The following is a 20,037-nucleotide window of genomic DNA, read 5'->3' as shown; positions in this document are numbered from 1 at the left end:
ACACTTGGCGGCGAGACATGGAGGGGAAGTCCACACTGAAACTCTATAGGGAACACAAGCGAGAGATCCGTGTGGAACCCCTCTACGACAACAGTGTAGCCAGCAGCCTCCTCTTCGAGGCACGGGCCGGAGCTCTCAGAACTCGGGTTTACCGCCGGCGCTTTGATGAGAACGTGGGAAGCGTCATGTGCAGAGTGTGCAATGCGGACCAAGAGACAATTGAACATTTGGTCCTGCACTGCGCGAGCCTCACACCAGCGCCCATAGATGGCACCGCGCTACCGCTAGCGCTCGGCTTCTCCCCCCGCGTTCCATCTGGCAGCGGTGACCAAGTCAACCAAGTGGCCACAACCAAGAGTCAGCTTAGGGAGTGGTGGGCCATAGTGCGCGCACATTAACGGCCAAACTTGGCGTGTGCTCGATATTGATAGTGTGTGTGAATGCATTTGTGACTCTGCGTATGTGTGCATGCAGCTTATATTTGTTACCTATACTAAGGCAAGGCATCGCTACTTTTTCACGCATGCTGATATTGATAGTGTGTGTGAATGCATTTGTGACTCTGCGTATGTGTGCATGCAGCTTATATTTGTTACCTATACTAAGGCAAGGGCATCGCTACTTTTTCACGGCGATGCCCACTCGTTACAAAGGGTGAGGCCAATAAATCCAATCCAAATCCAATCCAAACAGCAACGCGTCGTATTTCTGGGCTTTTACGCACCAAAACCAATTCTGAATTATGAGGCACGCCGTAGTGGAGGGCTCCGGGTTAATTTGACCACCTGGGGTTCTTTAACGGGCACTACAACGCAAGCACACGGGCGTTTTTTTTTTTTTTTTTCTCTCTTTTTTTTTTTTTTTTGCATTTCGCCTTCCATCGAAATGCGGCCGCCGCGGCCAGGATTCGATCTTGCGGCCTCGTGCGTTATTGTCAAGTTAGTCGCTTACAATGGCTCAATTTTTGTTTCTTCATTTATGTGAACTCTGAGTTTTTGGACAAGACGGTTTCATCCAGCGCCCACCGCTCTCTGGCAACGCTGTGCGCCGGCATCCGACGCCCTTAGGAAACTTGCGGTAGCGGTTCCTTTGGCTCGTTTTTGCTGGTATTTGTTCGCTCGCGCGCTCGTCCTGTGCATATTCTGTGTTATTTTTCGGGTATATTGATACAAGTGCGACTTGTGGCATTCAGTGTGTTGCGTGACGGCGAGTAGCTCTCTGGAGCATCGACTGTTTTCATTACGTTCACTCCTCAACGGTGTATATGCTGGCTGTTGTTGTTGGCTTGAAAATGCATTCCGCATCGTACATATCACCTGTAAAACGTTCAAGGATGGGTTCGTGTTGTGCCGTGCCAGGGTGCGGCCTTCACTCAAGAACCAACCTCCTTTCGAAAGTGCGAACGTTTAGGTTCCCTATCGAGGCTGACAGGAGAAACGCCTGAATAGCAGCGGTGCGCCGGGACAACTGGCAGCTCCCAGATTTGCTCTGCTCACTTCATCCAAGGCACGTTACTACGTGGAATAGCCGGACTGCTATAATGCAGAATAATAAAAGTGCAACTGCGCGATTGTTCTGGCCGTACATCGTGTAGCTCAAGCAAGAGCAGCTCGACTCTCGCCCCGAGCTTGCCCGCTCGTCCAGTTTCTTGCCTCGGCGTGGAACGCCATGCTACGTACATCGAGTTTAAATTATTGTTTAGCGGGTCCCATGCTGCCGCCGTTTTATTTTGATGTTTTTCGTATCTGGGGCACAAGTGCACTTCTGCAGCTTTACTACCCTAGGTACATGTGCGCATTGGTTTATCATGTTTAACGTCCCAAAGCAACTCGGGCTATGACGGACGCCGCAGTGGAGGGCTCCGGATAATTTCAACCACCTGTGGTTCTTTAACGTGCACTGACATTGCACAGTACGCGGACCTCTACCATTTCGCCTAGATCGAAATGCGACGGTCGGGGCCCAAACGGTGTCTTTCGGGTCAGCAACCGGGCACCGTAACCGCCGAGCCACCGCGGCGGCATGTGAGCATTCGTATCGGTATTGCGGAGCAGAATCGTAGAAAAGCTAGCGATTTCCGTGCATGCACATAGGAAGGTTCGGCCACATTCTAAAAGCATTTACGAATTAACGGAGGCCAATTATGGATTGCAATCTCGTGCCCAACACTACAGGTTTCATTTTGTTAGAAGTGTGGTAAATTCGTGAGCATTTAAGTTAGTCCCATTTCAGTCGACCTTGGTGTCTTGCACTAAATGACTTTTGAGAATGTACAGTTATTTGTGAATGCATATTGAAAAGCAGAAACAAGGCATATGACGCAGAAAATATGTGCATGTACACATGCACAGCTTACCACTTCATCCTCCATCTTGCAGCAATAAATGTGCCATTGCGAAATGCAAAAACGCCCGTGTGGTTGTGTTGTAGTGCACGTTAAAGAACCCCAGGTGGTTAAAATTAATCCGGAACCCTCCACTACGACGAACCTCATAATCATAACTAGGTTTGGCACATAAAACCCCAGAAAAAAGAAAAAAAATTTTTTTTCAAGTTTTCGGCAGTCCCATTACGTGCCTTGAAGACAACAGTCTGCGTTTATTGCATGTCCTCACTAATATGCTCCGCTTGTTGCTCCAGGGTTGTAACTGAGGGAAGGTGTTTGGAGCCCGAGGAAAACGAAAATCGCACGACATCATCGTCCAGCGGATCGGGCAGCTTTCCGCCTCTAAACATCAGCTTTTGGCGATACCGATCTATTGCTTCGGTGCTGAGCGCCTTAAAGTAGTCGCTCGTCATCTCGACAATATTCACGATGTAGAATCAGCTCATCACAGATTCCACCAAGCAGTGCAAACATCGACACGCTGCCCTCACGTCGCGCATGCAACCAATCAGCGGCAAGCGAGGTTTATTTGTAAACACTAAAACCGTCTATAAGAACATAGCGATCACGGCACAACAAAAATCATCTCGATAGCCCACCTAGATCGAAAGTTATTATCGATTTATTTTGCACCTCATTCCCATATAAACAGACAAGAAGCGCATACAAAATCCGCTCACATCGGTAATAACTATCAAAGTAGAATCCCAGGAACTACAGCAATCAATAGTTTGCAGTAAGGAGCATCGAATAATCGGTACGATCGAAGAAAAAGCAACCCCACGAATGTAAACAAAGGAGGCCATTCTCATTGAGTGAATAACCCCGCTCAAAATCTGTTATCATCTGCCATTATAAACGTTATTAGCATATAAGTATAGTATCACCGTATTCCTCAGACAACGTACATTCGAACGATACCCATATTTTCAGGCCAAATGCAGTAGGTATTAATATTTTTGCGATTGAAAGCGGCCATAAGGCAGAATCACATTGGGGATTTGTTTACAGTAAAAATCGAAATCTAAATTAATCTTCAGCACTAAGCCTCATTCAGCGGTCAAATTTAGTCACTTTATTTTCCGAACGTCAGACTATCTTGTCTTATAGTCATTTTCCTTGAATCTCGCAGATTAAATAAGTTATTAACGTTTAAAGTTATCCCTAGGCGTGGTCAGATGTCGCTTCATGGGTGCCGCCATTTTGAGTTCAACATGACAGACATACGTATATTTATATCGCGCCTGTCCTGCATTTCTCAGATCTAGTTGGGAAAGAAAACTGCGCCCGTTCTGTTTACGTATCCCATCGCCCGCGTTTTTTCGCGCTGCCCTGTCTGTTATACACTTCAAGAACAAAACACTTAATATAACACACAAACCTTATTGCACTTCTCGAGACGGCATCAAATTCCAACCTCCCTTCAGTTAATACGACTTGAATGAAAGTGCACAGATAAGGACCAGACCTTTTGAAGAAAGAGAACATGCTCAACAATTTGCCGCACATCTAGACGCACGGGACGCAACCCTTTCCGGTGATAAAATCACCAGTAAACATCGCAAGTCAATTACAATTTAAATTGCTGACCATTGTTGGCACGCACGCACACATGAGCCCCAATTCAAGGCCACGAACCACCCCGCCCCAGAAAAATAAAGCTAACAAAGCACTGATCAAGACTACTAGTACATACCGTAAGCAAGTACCACCTCTCCCTCCCAGCATGTGTCTCTGACGCGAACATCGAACTAATCAATGAGAGACCTCACCATCTTATCTGTCCGTGGCTCGCTGTCGACCACAAAATCCACACATAACCACGACAAACTCATTTCGTGAACTGATTGTGTGGCAGCAGACACTGCTTCGTCTGCTGCCAAGTTCCCCGGCGTCCACTTCGAGTATTCTACAAGGAATGTTCAAGACGGTCACCCTTCAGTAAGGTGCAGGCCACATCTCGGTATGGACAATGATTTGGTGTAGCAACTTGGCACAAACGGCACGACCACCATCGCACCACATCGCGAACCGACGTTTACTTTGACAGCGAAAGCGACGACGTCGTACGCGTTGCTCCAGCGTCGTCAATGCCAACTCGATGTTGAAGGCTGCGAAGGCGTTGCTCCACTTCCACCGTGAGAAATTCCGAGTCGGAGGAAATTTGCCAACACTGCTTCGTCGATCTCCGAGGTAACGTTGTCAGTCGGTCGTCGTTCGCTGCTTCTGAATAATGGCATCACCGGGCAGACCTCACGTCGTGAATGCTGTGGCCCGCCGCACTTTAGGCATATTGGCTTTCTCCCTGGGACAAACATATGAACCTCCGTGTCGCCGATGTACCGCCGGAGTGGCAAGTGTTTCTTCTCATCCTCCAGGTAAATGCTGACGTGACAGGTTGTGGATTCGACATCTTCGAGCTCTTTCACGGGACACATCTCGCGAATCACTTCTGGAACCGCACCAAAAGGTAGAAATATTTTTCGCACAGTTTTTTTCGACACGTGAAACGGCACACCGTGCACTTTCACGCACGCCACGGGCAGGCAGGGATCAACGATAGCGCAGTACAGTCCTTTGACAAGCAGTGCCCGAAGGTTCGCCACGTATTGCTTGGCCTCGGCCGTCTTCAGCCTCAACAGCCGCGCGCCGTGGGCTTGATTCGGTCCGACAGAGTCGACGTAGTCGAGAAGCCCGCGTTCTTCCAGGGCCCGCTCGTAATCTGGCTTGAAGTACGGACATCCCTCTGGGTCAACAAACAGATAAAGGCACCTCTCCGGATCTGCCTTAAGATAAGGCTTTGCACCTACTCGCCCGTACGGTAGCTCTCTACACTTTTTGCGAGTCATGGCCGATGGTACGATGCCTTTCGAGCGCTGCTCCAGGCGTCCACCTCGTCACTCAGCTGGATGTAGAATGGTCGGCTGGATGTAGAAAGCTGACGGTCGCGAGCCCGTCTGCAGCGCCACCATGGGTTGGAAACAGGCAGCGGAGACTTCCTCCTCGTTGGTGACGTCACGAGGCAGCGCTAGCGCCAGCCCTTCCCCTGGCGGTTGCCTCAGAAAAATAAATCACCACGGCCTCTGAGATTGGGCAAAGTTGTCACGGTCTCGGAGGATGGGTGAGGGAGATTAACGCCAGCCACCAACTCACCCCCTGCGCGCGCGCGAGGTTGTCTACAGGGTTTGGGCGTTTGGGCCGCATTGTATTATACCCCTGCCTCCCGCCCACCATCTCTTTATCTCATCTTTATATTCCCTCTTTCCCGTACCCCAGAGTAAAGTAGAAGACCAGACACATTTCTGGGTAGCATCCCTGCCTTCTCTCTTTCTCTCCTCCTCCTGTCTTAAGTGACAGGTCATTTGGCTGCTATTTCATGTAGTTATGACTCCTTGCGTTCGGACTCCCCATAGCCAGTGTGTGTGTGTGTGTGTGTGTGTGTGTGTGTGTGTGTGTGTGTGTGTGTGTGTGTGTGTGTGTGTGTGTGTGTGTGTGTGTGTGTGTGTGTGTGTGTGTGTGTGTGTGTGTGTGTGTGTGTGTGTGTGTGTGTGTGTGTAAAAGAAAATTGATAGGCGGGATGGAATACATCCAAGAATCAAGTTAGCTTGATTCCTTTTGGAAGTAAGTATCGAAGCCGACCAATGACACCTGTCACTTGAGCTAATTTTTGCAGTACATGTCTTACGTGGCAATCCCAGCTCATATTTGCGGGAAAAAAATATACCCAGAAATCTAAAGTGGTCAACTATTTAATAGTGTGAGTACTCAGTACTATGTCTTGATGATGTGGAATAATTTTATTGTTTGGGCGGAATATAACAGCTTTTGTTTTATTTTCGTTATTACGCATAGCATTTCTTGCTGACCATCTCTCTAGCGTTTTCATTGTGTGATTACAAGTTCTTATAAGCTCGTGAATACCATCTCCTGAAAAAACTGAGCTGATATCATCACCATATATTATGTATTTGGCCTCGCAATTAATATTTACAAGGTCATTAAGATAGATGTTAAATAATAGTGTGCCTAGAATACTGCCCTGTGGCACTCCACACGGGAAAGGTTTCTGGTCCCCTTCCTCCATTTTGAGTCAACATTCCTCATGTACAAATAACTGAATACTCTCCTTGCTCGGCTTCTCCCCCCGCGTTCCATCTCGCGGTGACCAAGTCAACCAAGTGGCCACAACCAAGAGTCGGCTTAGGGAGTGGTGGGCCATAGTGCGCGCACATTAACGGCCAAACTTGGCGTGTGCTTGATATTGATAGTGTGTGTGAATGCATTTGTGACTCTGCGTATGTGTGCATGTAGCTTATATTTGTTACCTATACTAAGGCCAGGGCATCGCTACTTTTTAACGGCGATGCCCACTCGTTACAAAGGGTGAGGCCAATAAATCCAATCCAAACAGCAACGCGTCGTATTTTTGGGCTTTTACGCACCAAAACCAATTCTGAATTATGAGGCACGCCGTAGTGGAGGGCTCCGGGTTAATTTTGACCACCTGGGGTTCTTTAACGGGCACTACAACGCAACCACACGGGCGTTTTTTTTTTTTTTTTTTTTTTTTTTTTTTTTTTTTTTTTTTTTTGCATATCGCCTCCATCGAAATGCGGCCAGGATTCGATCTTGCGTCCTCGTGCGTTATTCTCAAGTTAGTCGCTTAAAATGGCTTCTTCATTTATGTGAACTCTTGAGTTTTTGCACAAGACGGTTTCAACCAGCGCCCACCGCTCTCTGGCAACGCTGTGCACCGGCATCCGACGCCCTTAGGAAACTTGCGGTAGCGGTTCCTTTGGCTCGTTTTTGCTGATATTTGTTCGCTCGCGCGCTCGTCCTGTGCATATTCTGTGTTATTTTTCGGGTATATCGATACAAGTGCCACTTGTGGCATTCAGTGTGTTGCGTGACGGCGAGTAGCTCTCTGGAGCATCGACTGTTTTCATTACGTTCACTCCTCAACGGTGTATATGCTGGCTGTTGTTGTTGGCTTGAAAATGCATTCCGCATCGTACATATCACCTGTGAAACGGTCAAGGATGGGTTTGTGTTGTGCCGTGCCAGGGTGCAGCCTTCGCTCAGGAACCAACCCTTTTCGAAAGTGCGAACGTTTAGGTTCCCTATCGAGGCTGACAGGAGAAACGCCTGAATAGCAGCGTTGCGCCGGGACAACTGGCAGCTCCCAGATTTGCTGTGCTCACTTCATCCAAGGCACGTTACTAACCTTGGTGTCTTGCACTAAATGACTTTTGAGAATGTACAGTTATTTGTGAATGCATATTCAAAAGCAGAAACAAGGCATATGACGCAGAAAATATGTGCATGTACACATGCACAGCTTACCACTTCATCCTCCATCTTGCAGCAATAAATGTGCCATTGCGAAATGCAAAAACGCCCGTTTGGTTGTGTTGTAGTGCACATAAAAAAACCCCAGGTGGTCAAAATTAATCCGGAACCCTCCACTACCGCGAGCCTCATAATCATAACTGGGTTTGGCACGTAAAACCCCAGAAAAAAGTAAATGCCATTAATTTTTTTTTTCAAGTTTTCGGCAGTCCCATTACGTGCCTTGAAGACAACAGTCTGCGCTCATTGCATGTCCTCACTAATATGCTCCGCTTGTTGCGCCGGTGTTGTAACTGAGGGAAGGTGTTTGGAGCCCGAGGAAAACGAAAATCGCACGACATCATCGTCCAGCGGATCGGGCAGCTCTCCGCCTCTAAACACCAGCTTTTGGCGATACCGCTCTATTGCTTCGGTGCTAAGCGCCTTAAAGTAGTCGCTCGTCATCTCGACAATATTCACGATGTAGAATCAGCTCATCACCGATTCCACCAAGCAGTGCAAACATCGACACGCCGGCCTCACGTCGCGCATGCAACCAATCAGCGGCAAGCGAGGTTTATTTGTAAACACTAAAACCGTCTATAAGAACATAGCGATCACGGCACAACAAAAATCATCTCGATAGCCCACCTAGATCGAAAGTTATTATCGATTTATATTGCACCTCATTCCCACATAAACAGACAAGAAGCGCATACAAAATCGGCTCACATCGGTAATAACTGTCAAAGTAGAATCCCAAGAACTACAGCAATCAATAGTTCGCAGTAAGGAGCATCGAATAATCGGTACGATGGAAGAAAAAGCAACCCCACGAATGTAAACAAAGGAGGCCATTTTCATTGAGTGAATAACCCCGCTCAAAATCTGTTATCATCTGCCATTATAAACGTTATTAGCACATAAGTATAGTATCACCGTATTCCTCAGACAACGTACATTCGAACGATACCCATATTTTCAGGCCCAATGCAGTAGGTATTAATATTTTTGCGATTGAAAGCGGCCATAAGGCAGAATCACAGTGGGGATTTGTGTACAGTAAAAATCGAAATCTAAATGAATCTTCAGCACTAAGCCTCATTCAGCGGTCAAATTTAGTCACTTTATTTTCCGAACGTCAGACTATCTTGTCTGATAGTCATTTTCCTTGAATCTCGCAGATTAAATAAGTTATTAACGTTTAAAGATATCCCTAGGCGTGGTCAGATGTCGCTTCATGGGTGCCGCCATTTTGAGTTCAACATGACAGACATACGTATATTTATATCGCGCCTGTCCTGCATTTCTCAGATCCAGTTGCGAAAGTAAACTGCGCCCGTTCTGTTTACGTATCCCATCGCCCGCGTTTTTTCGCGCTGCCTTGTCTGTTATACACTTCAAGAACAAAACACTTAATATAACACACAAACCTTATTGCACTTCTCGAGACGGCATCAAATTCCAACCTCCCTTCAGTTAATACGACTTGAATGAAAGTGCACAGATAAGGACCAGACCTTTTGAAGAAAGAGAACATGCTCAACAATTTGCCGCACATCTAGACGCACGGGACGCAACCCTTTCCGGTGATAAAATCACCAGTAAACATCGCAAGTCAATTACAATTTAAATTGCTCACCATTGTTGGCACGCACGCACACCTGAGCCCCAATTCAAGGCCACGACCCCCCCCCCCCCCCCGCCCCAGAAAAATAAAGCTAACAAAGCACTGATCAAGACTACTAGTACATACCGTAAGCAAGTACCACCTCTCCCTCCCAGCATGTGTCTCTGACGCGAACATCAAACTAATCAATGAGAGACCTCACCATCCTATCTGTCCGTGGCTCGCTGTCGACCACAAAATCCACACATAACCACGACAAACTCATTTCGTGAACTGATTGTGTGGCAGCAGACACTGCTTCGTCTGCTGCCAAGTTCCCCGGCGCCCACTTCGAGTATTCTACAAGGAATGTTCAAGACGGTCACCCTTCAGTAAAGTGCAGGCCACATTTCGGTATGGACAATGATTTGGTGTAGCAACTTGGCACAAACGGCACGACCACCATCGCACCACATCGCGAACCGACGTTTACTTTGACAGCGAAAGCGACGACGTCGTACGCGTTGCTCCAGCGTCATCAATGCCAACTCGATGTTGAAGGCTGCGAAGGCGTTGCTCCACTTCCACCGTGAGAAATTCCGAGTCGGAGGAAATTTGCCAACACTGCTTCGTCGATCTCCGAGGTAACGTTGTCAGTCGGTCGTCGTTCGCTGCTTCTGAATAATGGCATCACCGGGCAGACCTCACGTCGTGAATGCTGTGGCCCGCCGCACTTTAGGCATATTGGCTTTCTCCCTGGGACAAACATATGAACCTCCGTGTCGCCGATGTACCGCCGGAGTGGCAAGTGTTTCTTCTCATCCTCCAGGTAAATGCTGACGTGACAGGTTGTGGATTCGACATCTTCGAGCTCTTTCACGGGACACATCTCGCGAATCACTTCTGGAACCGCACCAAAAGGTAGAAATATTTTTCGCACAGTTTTTTTCGACACGTGGAACGGCACACCGTGCACTTTCACGCACGCCACGGGCAGGCAGGGATCAACGATAGCGCAGTACAGTCCTTTGACAAGCAGTGCCCGAAGGTTCGCCACGTATTGCTTGGCCTCGGCCGTCTTCAGCCTCAACAGCCGCGCGCCGTGGGCTTGATTCGGTCCGACAGAGTCGACGTAGTCGAGAAGCCCGCGTTCTTCCAGGGCCCGCTCGTAATCTGGCTTGAAGTACGGACATCCCTCTGGGTCAACAAACAGATAAAGGCACCTCTCCGGATCTGCCTTAAGATAAGGCTTTGCACCTACTCGCCCGTACGGTAGCTCTCTACACTTTTTGCGAGTCATGGCCGATGGTACGATGCCTTTCGAACGCTGCTCCAGGTGTCCGCCTCGTCACTCAGCTGGATGTAGACTGGTCGGCTGGATGTAGAAAGCTGACGGTCCGATGATGATGATGATGATGATGATTTATTGGCATCCCCTTTGAAACGGGGCGGCGACAAATAGTCACCTAGCCTGCTTGGTTTAATCAGGTATACTATACATGTTCTTTATCTTGCATTTTTGTATACCTATCATTATTTTTCTTTTTCAAAAATTTACCTTGTACCGCTGCCTATGATTTTAAGAGATCAGGTCGCATCCATCTTTTCCCTACTTTTTTTCCACCAGTACTCTAATCGTCTCTTGCTGATCTCTACGGCTGATCTGTTTATGTTTCCTTCCACTTTAAACCCAAGCGCTTCTGGGAGTTGCACGTTACCTACGGTTCTCGCTGGGTGGATCCCGTCGCATTCCATTAGGATGTGCTGAGTGGTCTCTGGATCTTTACTGCAGCATACACATGTCTCATCTAATTCCGAATATTTGTTCCGATATGTTTTCGTCCTTAGGCAACCGGCTCGAGCCTCAAATAGCAAGGCACTGCCCTTTGTGTTATCGTACAGATTTTCCCTTCTAATTTCTTTCTTCTCATTCTTGTAAATCTCCATTGTCCTTTTCGTTTCCATTCTTTGCATCCAATTCACGGTCTCTATTTCTCTCACTTTCTTTCTGATGACCCCTGGTTGTCTATTTACAGTTTCGATTATCCTGTACTTGGTACCCGTCTTGGTACCCGTGTACCCGTCTGATTATCCTGTCCCGAGCCCGTCTGCAGCGCCACCATGGGTTGGAAACAGGCAGCGGAGACTTCCTCCTCGTTGGTGACGTCACGAGGCAGCGCTAGCGCCAGCCCTTCCCCTGGCGGTTGCCTCAGAAAAATAAATCACCACGGCCTCTGAGATTGGGCAAAGTTGTCACGGTCTCGGAGGATGGGTGAGGGAGATTAACGCCAGCCACCAACTCTCCCCCTGCGCGCGCGGGGGGTTGTCTACAGGGTTTGGGCGTTTGGGCCGCATTGTATTATACCCCTGCCTCCCACCCACCGTCTCTTTATCTCATCTTTATATTCCCTCTTTCCCGTCCCCCAGAGTAAAGTAGAAGACCAGACACATTTCTGGGTAGCATCCCTGCCTTCTCTCTTTCTCTCCTCCTGCTGTCTTGAGTTACGGGTCATTTGGCTGCTATTTCATGTAGTTATGACTCCTTGCGTTCGGACTCCCCATAGTCAGTGTGTGTGTGTGTGTGCGTGTGTGTGTAAAAGAAAGGGGATAGGCGGGATGGAATACATCCATCAATCAAGTCAGCTTGATTCCTTTTGGAAGTAAGTATCGAAGCCGACCAATGACACCTGTCACCTGAGTTAATTTTTGCGGGACATATTCGCGGAAAAAAATATGCCCAGAAAATTAAAATGGTCAACTATTTCAATAGTGTGAGTACTCAGTACTATGTCTTGATGAGGTGGAATAATTTTATTCTTTGGTCGGAATATAACGGCTTTTGTTTTATTTTCGTTAATACGCATAGCATTTGCTGCTGACCATCTCTCTAGCGTTTTCATTGTGTGATTACGAGTTCTTATAAGCTCGTGAATACCATGTCCTGAAAAAACTAAGCTGATATCATCAGCATATATTATGTATTTGGCCTCGCAATTAATATTTACAAGGTCATTAAGATAGATGTTAAATAATAATGTGCCTAAATACTGCCCTGTGGCACTCCACACGGTAAAGGTTTCACTCCGGAAACAGAGTCGCTTATCTGAACGACCTCCTGCCTGTTTTATAAATAAGAGTCAATAAGCGTTAAGGCTTGTCCACGAATACTATAGTAATGCAATTTCTTTAACAATATTTTATGGTTTACTAAATCAAAGGCCTTTTAAAAATCAATAAAAATACCAAGAACGAGCGCCTTATCTTCAAATTGTCTAAGAATATACTCTTTTGCTCCAGCAGCGCCAGTTCAACTGATTTATTTTTCCGAAAACCAAACTGATTAGGTGTAAATAAATTATATTTATCAATGGAACTTCAAAACCGAGTCTGCAGAATGTTTTCGAAGGCCTTTGAGAACACAGGCAAGATAGACACTGGTTTATAAATGCCAAAGTTATTTCGGTCACCTTTTTTATAAAGCACGGTCACTTTTGCTATTTGCATATGTAAAGGAAAGACAGAGTTTGTTAAACAAATGTTAAAATATCTGCTAAAATCGGAGCGATAACATCAGACACGCCTTTGACAGGACGTATTTTAATTCCGTCAATATCACAACTGGCGCTATTTTTTACACTTTTTATTGTTAAGACTTCGTGGGCGGGACAGGACGCAAGTACAATGATTGAGCGTTGTGAACAATTACGTATTCGCACGCATCAGCCGGAGTTCCGGTCGTTATCATATCAGTGAAAAAATTATTAAATGCGTCAGCCAATTCTGATCTATCCATATATTTACCCTTTACTTCCAGTTTTCAAACAGGGGCGGTAAAGTGGTAGCGATGAAGGAGTGTGTTTAATCTAAACCACAGAATACGTCAGAACGATTGCCAGGAACTTCAAGATATGTGGATTGATAGTCAATTCAAATAGATCGCAAGCGTTTAGTAAGTTTGTTGCGATGACACTGGCCAGCCAGTCTTCCGGTAAACGAGTATGTAGGAATTTTTGGTAAAGTTATCTCTTTTTTCATTTGATGACGCATCTCAGGCGTTATCCATGGTTTTTGTGTTTTACAATTTAATCTTTTAGCGGAAAATTCAAATGATATAATCGCTTGAAAATTGCAAGAAGATTATCGTAAGCATTGTTTGGGTCTACAGATTTTCTTATATCATTCCAATCGGCCTACAATAGACTATTACCGAATGCACTGAGCGCCACATCTGTAATTAACTGAAACTTAATTATTCGAGGCTTTGCTGTACCTTGTGTCAATAGCTCCGCAAATTTGTAATAAAAAGATCTAGGACTGACTCGTATTCAACTGCCACTCTTGTTGGTACGTTAATTGTGTTTATGAAACCATTAGACAGTATATGATAGCATTAAAGTCACGGCTAACAGAGCTTGTAGAACTAACGTCAATATTGAAGTCTCCCCCAGCAATTAATGTATATTTATTCTCTGCCATAAATGACAGGAATTGAACATAAACACCAAGAAACGTTGCAATATCGCCATTTGGTGGTCGATAACAAACTGAAAACACGTAATTGTTTGCACGTACACAAAGCATTTCATAATCAGGGGTTGTCTGGGTAAAGTAATCGAACAGCTGGCATTCAACGTTTTCGCAAACCAACAAAGCAACGCCCCCACCACGGTCGTGCATGCGATTTAAAGAAAATGTCCCGTAATTGGACATCCTAAAGACGTCGCATCCTTTAGTGCTCCAAGTTTCAGTCAGCATTATGGCGGAGTATTGGAATGAAAATTCAGTGAAAAACTCTTCTAGGCACGACACCTTATTTCTAATCGACCTCGCATTTAGGTGCACACATCTACACGAATTGGGAGGTAGCTGACATACGATACCGTTCAGGTCATTTAGCAGATAATAACGGCGATTGGTCATCTAAGTTATTTTCGCAAAGTAACATAACGGTGATTAAATTGTCTACAGTCGGTTAAGGTCAGCATAGCTCCTAATGTGAACAGCAAGTGCTCCTTTTGTCTTCCGGACCAGAACTTTACCGTGGCTGCACCAGACGCATTCGTAGCCTTTATCCTTAGTCATTTTCTTTGGTTCCCGGAGCAGCTCCCGGCAGTGCCGCGTCAGATTCTCTTGAATGAAAACAATCGGGTCGGACTGTTTCAAGTTACTTTTGTTTGTTAACCACGCATCTCTTGTTTGTTGCTGAACAAGGCGAACAATTATTCCTGGCATTGTCTCTGGTAGCCTATGAACAATACCACGTCCGATTCGACCACATGGGGAACTGAGTTGGGGAACAGCAACAGCATGGGGAACAGCAAGTTTGTCAGCGCCTGTGTTTAGGGATGCAATCAGGTTTTGATACGGCACTACACGGACCCCGTGAGTTTCCAAGTTCAGCCTTCTGCTTCTGTATTCTAGCTAACTTGTCTGTCGCTCAAGATCACTTTGCGCGGTTGCGCGAGTATCCTCTAGTTCTGCTACCTTCTTTCTTAGCTCTTTGATGTCATTGTCCTGGCAATTAATTGGTTTTTTCAACATCGTCAAATTTGTTTGACATGAACTGTAGACTGTGCTCCATTCTTTTGAACCTTTTCTGTCAAAATCGGAATGCTTTCAAGCTTGTTATTAATGGAAAGAAGAATTGCTTTCATATCTGGATCATCTTGGTTGTTACTTTCGACTGAAGCTCCCGGACTACGGCAGGGCGGACACCGCGAAGTTTCCTTCTGTGTAGCATTTTTTTCGTCCGAAAGATTTTTAACAGCGAAGCTGTTTAAGCCAGCCGTAGTTTGTGGTGCGTAGCAAGAAACTACCAAGAAAGAAAATAAACTTTCTTGCCGAGGCGGGATTCGAACCCGCGTACCCCCCGGTCCCTAGGCGAGCGTCGTAACCACTAGGCCATACAGCCACGCATGCAAACCATATGATTGCGTTCGAGCGTCGTCGTCTTCGTCCACAGCTGGCGCGTTCGTACGATCGTGCTCTGGGAGGTGAAGAAGAGGGTTTGCGCGCTATGAGAGCGAGAGAGAGACGCATTCACGGAGCGGGTCTCCTGGAACGCGATGTCGGCATCCGAACGCGGTGTCGGTGTTGCAAGCTGCGCTATGCAACGCGTAGTGACGGCCGTAAGTCCGAGACGCGCGAAAAGAAATTATCATCCTCATGAGTAATAACATGAAGAGTTCGAGCGCACTTCCAGAAAATGCTGGGCTACGATCGCCCAGCTGTAGCTGTTTCAAGCGTTGCGCGGCCGAGTGCAAGGTTAAGCGTTTTTTTCTCTCTCTCTCTCTCTCTCTCTCTCTCTGATTCCTGCACACTTTCCTAAATGATACACGCGACGACATTCGCTACACCCTACAGCACAGTCGTGAAATATAGACAGATGACATGTTGAACACAATGTTGACATTGTAAGAAGCAAAAGGTTTTCGGCCGCGGAAGCAGCGACAGCACTATGCAAAAAATGTTGGACTTAATTACTGACCTGCGACACCGTGAAGACAGTGCAGAAGTTAGCGGTATTGCAGGGTGCTGCCGCCGCTGCTGAAATGACCTATTTCTTATGCAATTACATATGCAACAGAAGCTTCTGGCGGGAAAGTTGTTCTAAGAGCGGAACAAAATATGCAAGTAGAGAAAAATACTATAAATATATAAATACAATATATAAATTATAAATTGGCTATAAATAAATCGACCCTGGGACTCATTTTCTTGGCACCTGAATAGCAGGCTAAATTAGTGCGAAGCCCTATAGAAATATATTCCGGAACAAATTTCTGAGAAGGAACTAACACGAATGCTGATAGAAAGTGTTTAGGATTTGAGAGAGACTCCAACCAAGTACGGGAATTTATTAGCCCGACGTTTCGGAGCCCATTCGGCTCCTTATTCAGGGGGTAATTTTCGGAGGTGGTGGTGTGCAGCTTTAAAAAAAAATCCTTGCAATGCTTACATTTTCTGATTTTCCGTAAACTCTTCGATTTCACTCAGCTGGGGTCGCGTACATCCTGTCTAACAGGAGCGATGCCAAAGCAGGGCTTCTTATTTGTCTCTTCTGTTTCCGCTGTGGGTTCATGGTAACCTTTCCGACTTATCGCGTGAAAGAAACAAAAATACAGGAAAGCGGTGATTGGACGGAAGCGCCCACGCAGCGCTTCTAAGTGCGCCCGCGTGTTTACCAACGCTTGTGATGGCAAGTAAATTATGGTCAAAAAGAAAAAGACGCGCAACCCAAAGCCGACGAGAAAGATGACAAGGTCGATGTACGTGGCATATGTATTTATATGTACTGAAATTGGGGACATTAAATATGATGCAATGCTGCGTCTGATCACACTGGAAAAGCAATTGCCAGTGCAAACCTAGTTATTATGAAACACGCAAAATAAAACAAGAAAACTTTCGCTTCGACTAGTTGGTCGAGACAGGGCAGCGCGAAAAAAAAAGAAAACACGGACAGAGGACACGTGCTCGGGGTGTGACAGTGAGTACTGACAACGGGGTTTAAGATATGGCATATCGATAGCTGTGATGACGTTTTTCTTCAACCTTAGTCGACATTTGGGTGTCGCATGCCAGACAGATGTATATTTATGTCGCGCCTGTTCTGGATTAGTGAAATCGAGTTCGAAAAAAGAAAAACTGTGCCCGTTCTGTTCACGTTTTCTTTCCTCCGTGTTTTTTTTTTTCCTCGCTGCCCTGTCTGCTATACTTCAAGAATACGCTTCATATAACACCCAAAACTTATCGCACTTCTCGAGATCGCATCAAAGTCGAACCTCCCTTCAATTTATACGACCTGAATGAAAGTGCACAGCTAAGGAACAGACGTTGCGAAGAAAGATAACATGCTCAACAATTTGCCGTACAACAAGGTGCACGGGACACAAACCTTTCCGGTGATAAAATCACCATTAACCCTCTACATATTAAACTGTTGACCATGCATTCAAAGCACCACAACATTTATTGTTGGCACCCACGCATGAATTCCCATTCAAGGCCTCGAACCAAACAAATCAAACGCGCTGATCAACGCTACTGGAAAAGACAGTAAGTAGCTACCGCCTCTCGCTTTCGGTATCTGTATCTGACGCGAACTTCGAACTTCGAAATTGTCGACGAAAAACCTCGCCATCTTATCTGTCCGACGCTCGCTGTCAACAACGAAATATACAAACAACCACGACAAACTTATTTCGGGACCTGAATGTGTGGCAGCAGAAACTGCTTCGTCTGCTGCCAAGTTCCCCAACGTCCATTTAGGTTATTCCGAACGGAATGTTCCAAACGAATTGGCGATGTCGTACCCGTTGCTCCAGCGTCGTCAATGCCTACTTGATGTTCAAGGCTGCGAAGGCGTCGCTCCAATTCCACCGTCAGAAATTCTGAGATGACAGAAATTTTCCAACACTGTTTCCACGTTCTGCGAGGTAACATAGTCATCACTCCTGCTGACGTTGTCAAGGTTACCACTTTTTTCGTCAGTCGAGACTGCATTGTCGTCATACGGTCGTTTTCTGCCGCCTCTGAATGATCGCTCCAATGGGCACAGCAGGCGTCGATGACCAGGCCCACCGCACGTTAGGCATACTGGCATTCGCCCTGGGACAAAAACTTGAACCGCCACGTCGCCAATGTTCCGCCAAAGTGGCACGTCTTTCTTCTTGACCGTCGGCTTGAGGCGCATGCTAATGTGCCGGGTGGTGTATTCGACATCTTCGAGCCCTTTCACGGGACACGCCTCGCGAATCACTTCTTTAACGGCGCCGAAACGCCGAAACGTTTTCCGCAGAGTTTCGTTGGACACGTGGAACGGAACACCGTGCACTTTTAGGCACGTCTCCTCCTGGCAGGGATCGACGATAGCGCAGTACAGTCCTTTCACGAGCAGGGCCCCAATGTTCGCCACGGTTTCCTTGGCCTCGGTCGTCTTGAGCTTCAGCAACCACGCGCCGTTGGCCCGTTTCGGTCCGACAGAGTCGACGTACTCGAGAAGCTCGCGCTCTTCCAGCGCTCGCTCGTAATCCGAGTTGTCGTACGGGCACCCGTCTGGGTTAGCGTACAGGTAAAGGGACCGCTCCCAATCTTCTAAACAAAAACGTCTCGAAAATCTTCGCCCGTACGGAAGGTTTCGATACCTTTTGCGACGTTTACTCGCAGGCATGGCCGATGAAACGATGCCCTTCAAGCAATGCTACAGGCGTCCACCACACTAGGCAGTCGGATTTAGAATAGTGGAATAGTCTCGAGCCCGTCAGCAGCGCTAGCATGCGTTCGAAGCAAGCAGCGGAGACTTCTGCCTCGTTGATGACGTCACCAGGCCGCGCTGGCAATGGCGCTGGCGCCAGCACTTCCTCTGGCAGTAGCCCGACAATAATAAATCACCACGGCCTCAGAGATCCGGTAGTGCTGGCAGGGTCTCGGAGGCTAGGAAATCAACAAAAAGCGGCGCTGATGATGCAAAGCTGTACGATCGCATGATTTTTTCGCGTTATCTGCTTCGTGCCATTGACTCACCTTACACTTTTTTTTTTTTCGGTCGCTCTATTTCTGTTATTCATGTCGTGTTTCTTCATAGCATTTTTTTTTCTCGCGTGCACGTGCATCGACGTTGTCTTCCTTCGCATCCACTTTAGCTGACACGCCTATCGTTCTTTTTTTTTACCAAAAGGCCAGGTGGGCCGATCCCGGAGATGGTGCAATGTGATTAGTTTCAGAATACATTGGCGCTAATTACGCCCTTGGCCTAATTACCTGTAAATACCCGTAATTAGCCCGGGGGGGGGGGGAGGGGGGACGTGATAGGTAAATAGTTTCAGAGAACATCGATAGAAAAACATGTTGATAGAGATAAAATAGGACGCCACGACGAGATACGGCTTCTGTGGCAAAGCTTTGTCATCTTCCTAAGAATTGTACCTGCAAGGGCCTCGCTACCCGGCACCTGCGTGTCAGTGGCCTGTGAAATCCCATCAACGTACTGATGCGAATAAGTCCATGACGGAGGCCCAGTCGTCCGGCGGATCAATGCCTATCTGGGTCGGTCGCTCTACCGTCGAAGCTAACCAGGATTTAAACAGGGCTACCTTAATTATTTATCACTAAAATAATAAGACCCGACCGCTCGGGTCAGATTTCTATATATATGTGCATATACCATCACCATCGGCAGCAGCAACTGCAGGCCGAAGCGCTCTCCCAGCGATCTTCAATTACCCTTATCCTGCGCTAGCTGATTCCAAGTTGCGCCTGCAAGTTTGCTTACTTATTTATTTGTTAGTTCGTCAGTCGGTAAGTTTAGGTAGTTAGTTAGACAATTAGTGTTAGTTAGTCGTTATTATGGGGTGCAAGCGGCTTCCGTAAGCAAGATATAGGGGCTTGAGCCCAACATGTGCTTGGGTCCTTATGGCAGGCCCTATACGATTATTTCCGAGACGCAAACTGCTACGACTCTAGCGAAGAGATGATTCCGCAAAAGAATAATACATGCTGAATGTTGAGCACGGTGGCGCCGTCATGTTCAGTACGTCACCAGTGACGTCACCGGCCTCCGGGAAGGGGAGCCGCCGATCACAAGCACTTCCGGAGCGAACATGCCGCATTTTAAGAAACGCGAACGAAATTCATCGAATTCGCCTGATGCGAGCCAGCGCGTTAGCCGAGTCGCTTAGTAATAATTTACTTATTAAAAGCTAATTATTCATGT

The 20,037-nt window shown here is 46.8% G+C and overlaps 2 protein-coding genes across 5 annotated transcripts in view; one reads left to right on the top strand and one right to left on the bottom strand.

Annotated features, from left to right (window-relative positions):
- Positions 1 to 20,037, top strand: part of LOC119433205 (MYG1 exonuclease) — a 194,220-nt gene that overhangs the window by 44,131 nt on the left and 130,052 nt on the right. The gene's annotated exons all lie outside the window — the stretch shown is intronic.
- Positions 2,994 to 18,632, bottom strand: LOC125941448 (uncharacterized). The gene is made up of 2 exons (XM_049658670.1): positions 17,535 to 18,632; positions 2,994 to 4,229 (listed from the first exon to the last, which is right to left on the bottom strand). Exon 1 carries the CDS (start codon positions 18,493 to 18,495, stop codon positions 17,674 to 17,676), a length of 822 nt encoding a protein of 273 aa, XP_049514627.1. The 5' UTR covers positions 18,496 to 18,632; the 3' UTR covers positions 2,994 to 4,229; positions 17,535 to 17,673.

The sequence above is a fragment of the Dermacentor silvarum genome, chromosome 11 (assembly GCF_013339745.2).
Source record: "Dermacentor silvarum isolate Dsil-2018 chromosome 11, BIME_Dsil_1.4, whole genome shotgun sequence".
Taxonomy (NCBI): domain Eukaryota; kingdom Metazoa; phylum Arthropoda; class Arachnida; order Ixodida; family Ixodidae; genus Dermacentor; species Dermacentor silvarum.
Note: the sequence above shows the minus strand (reverse complement) of the source record. Positions and strands in the feature narration are given on the sequence as shown.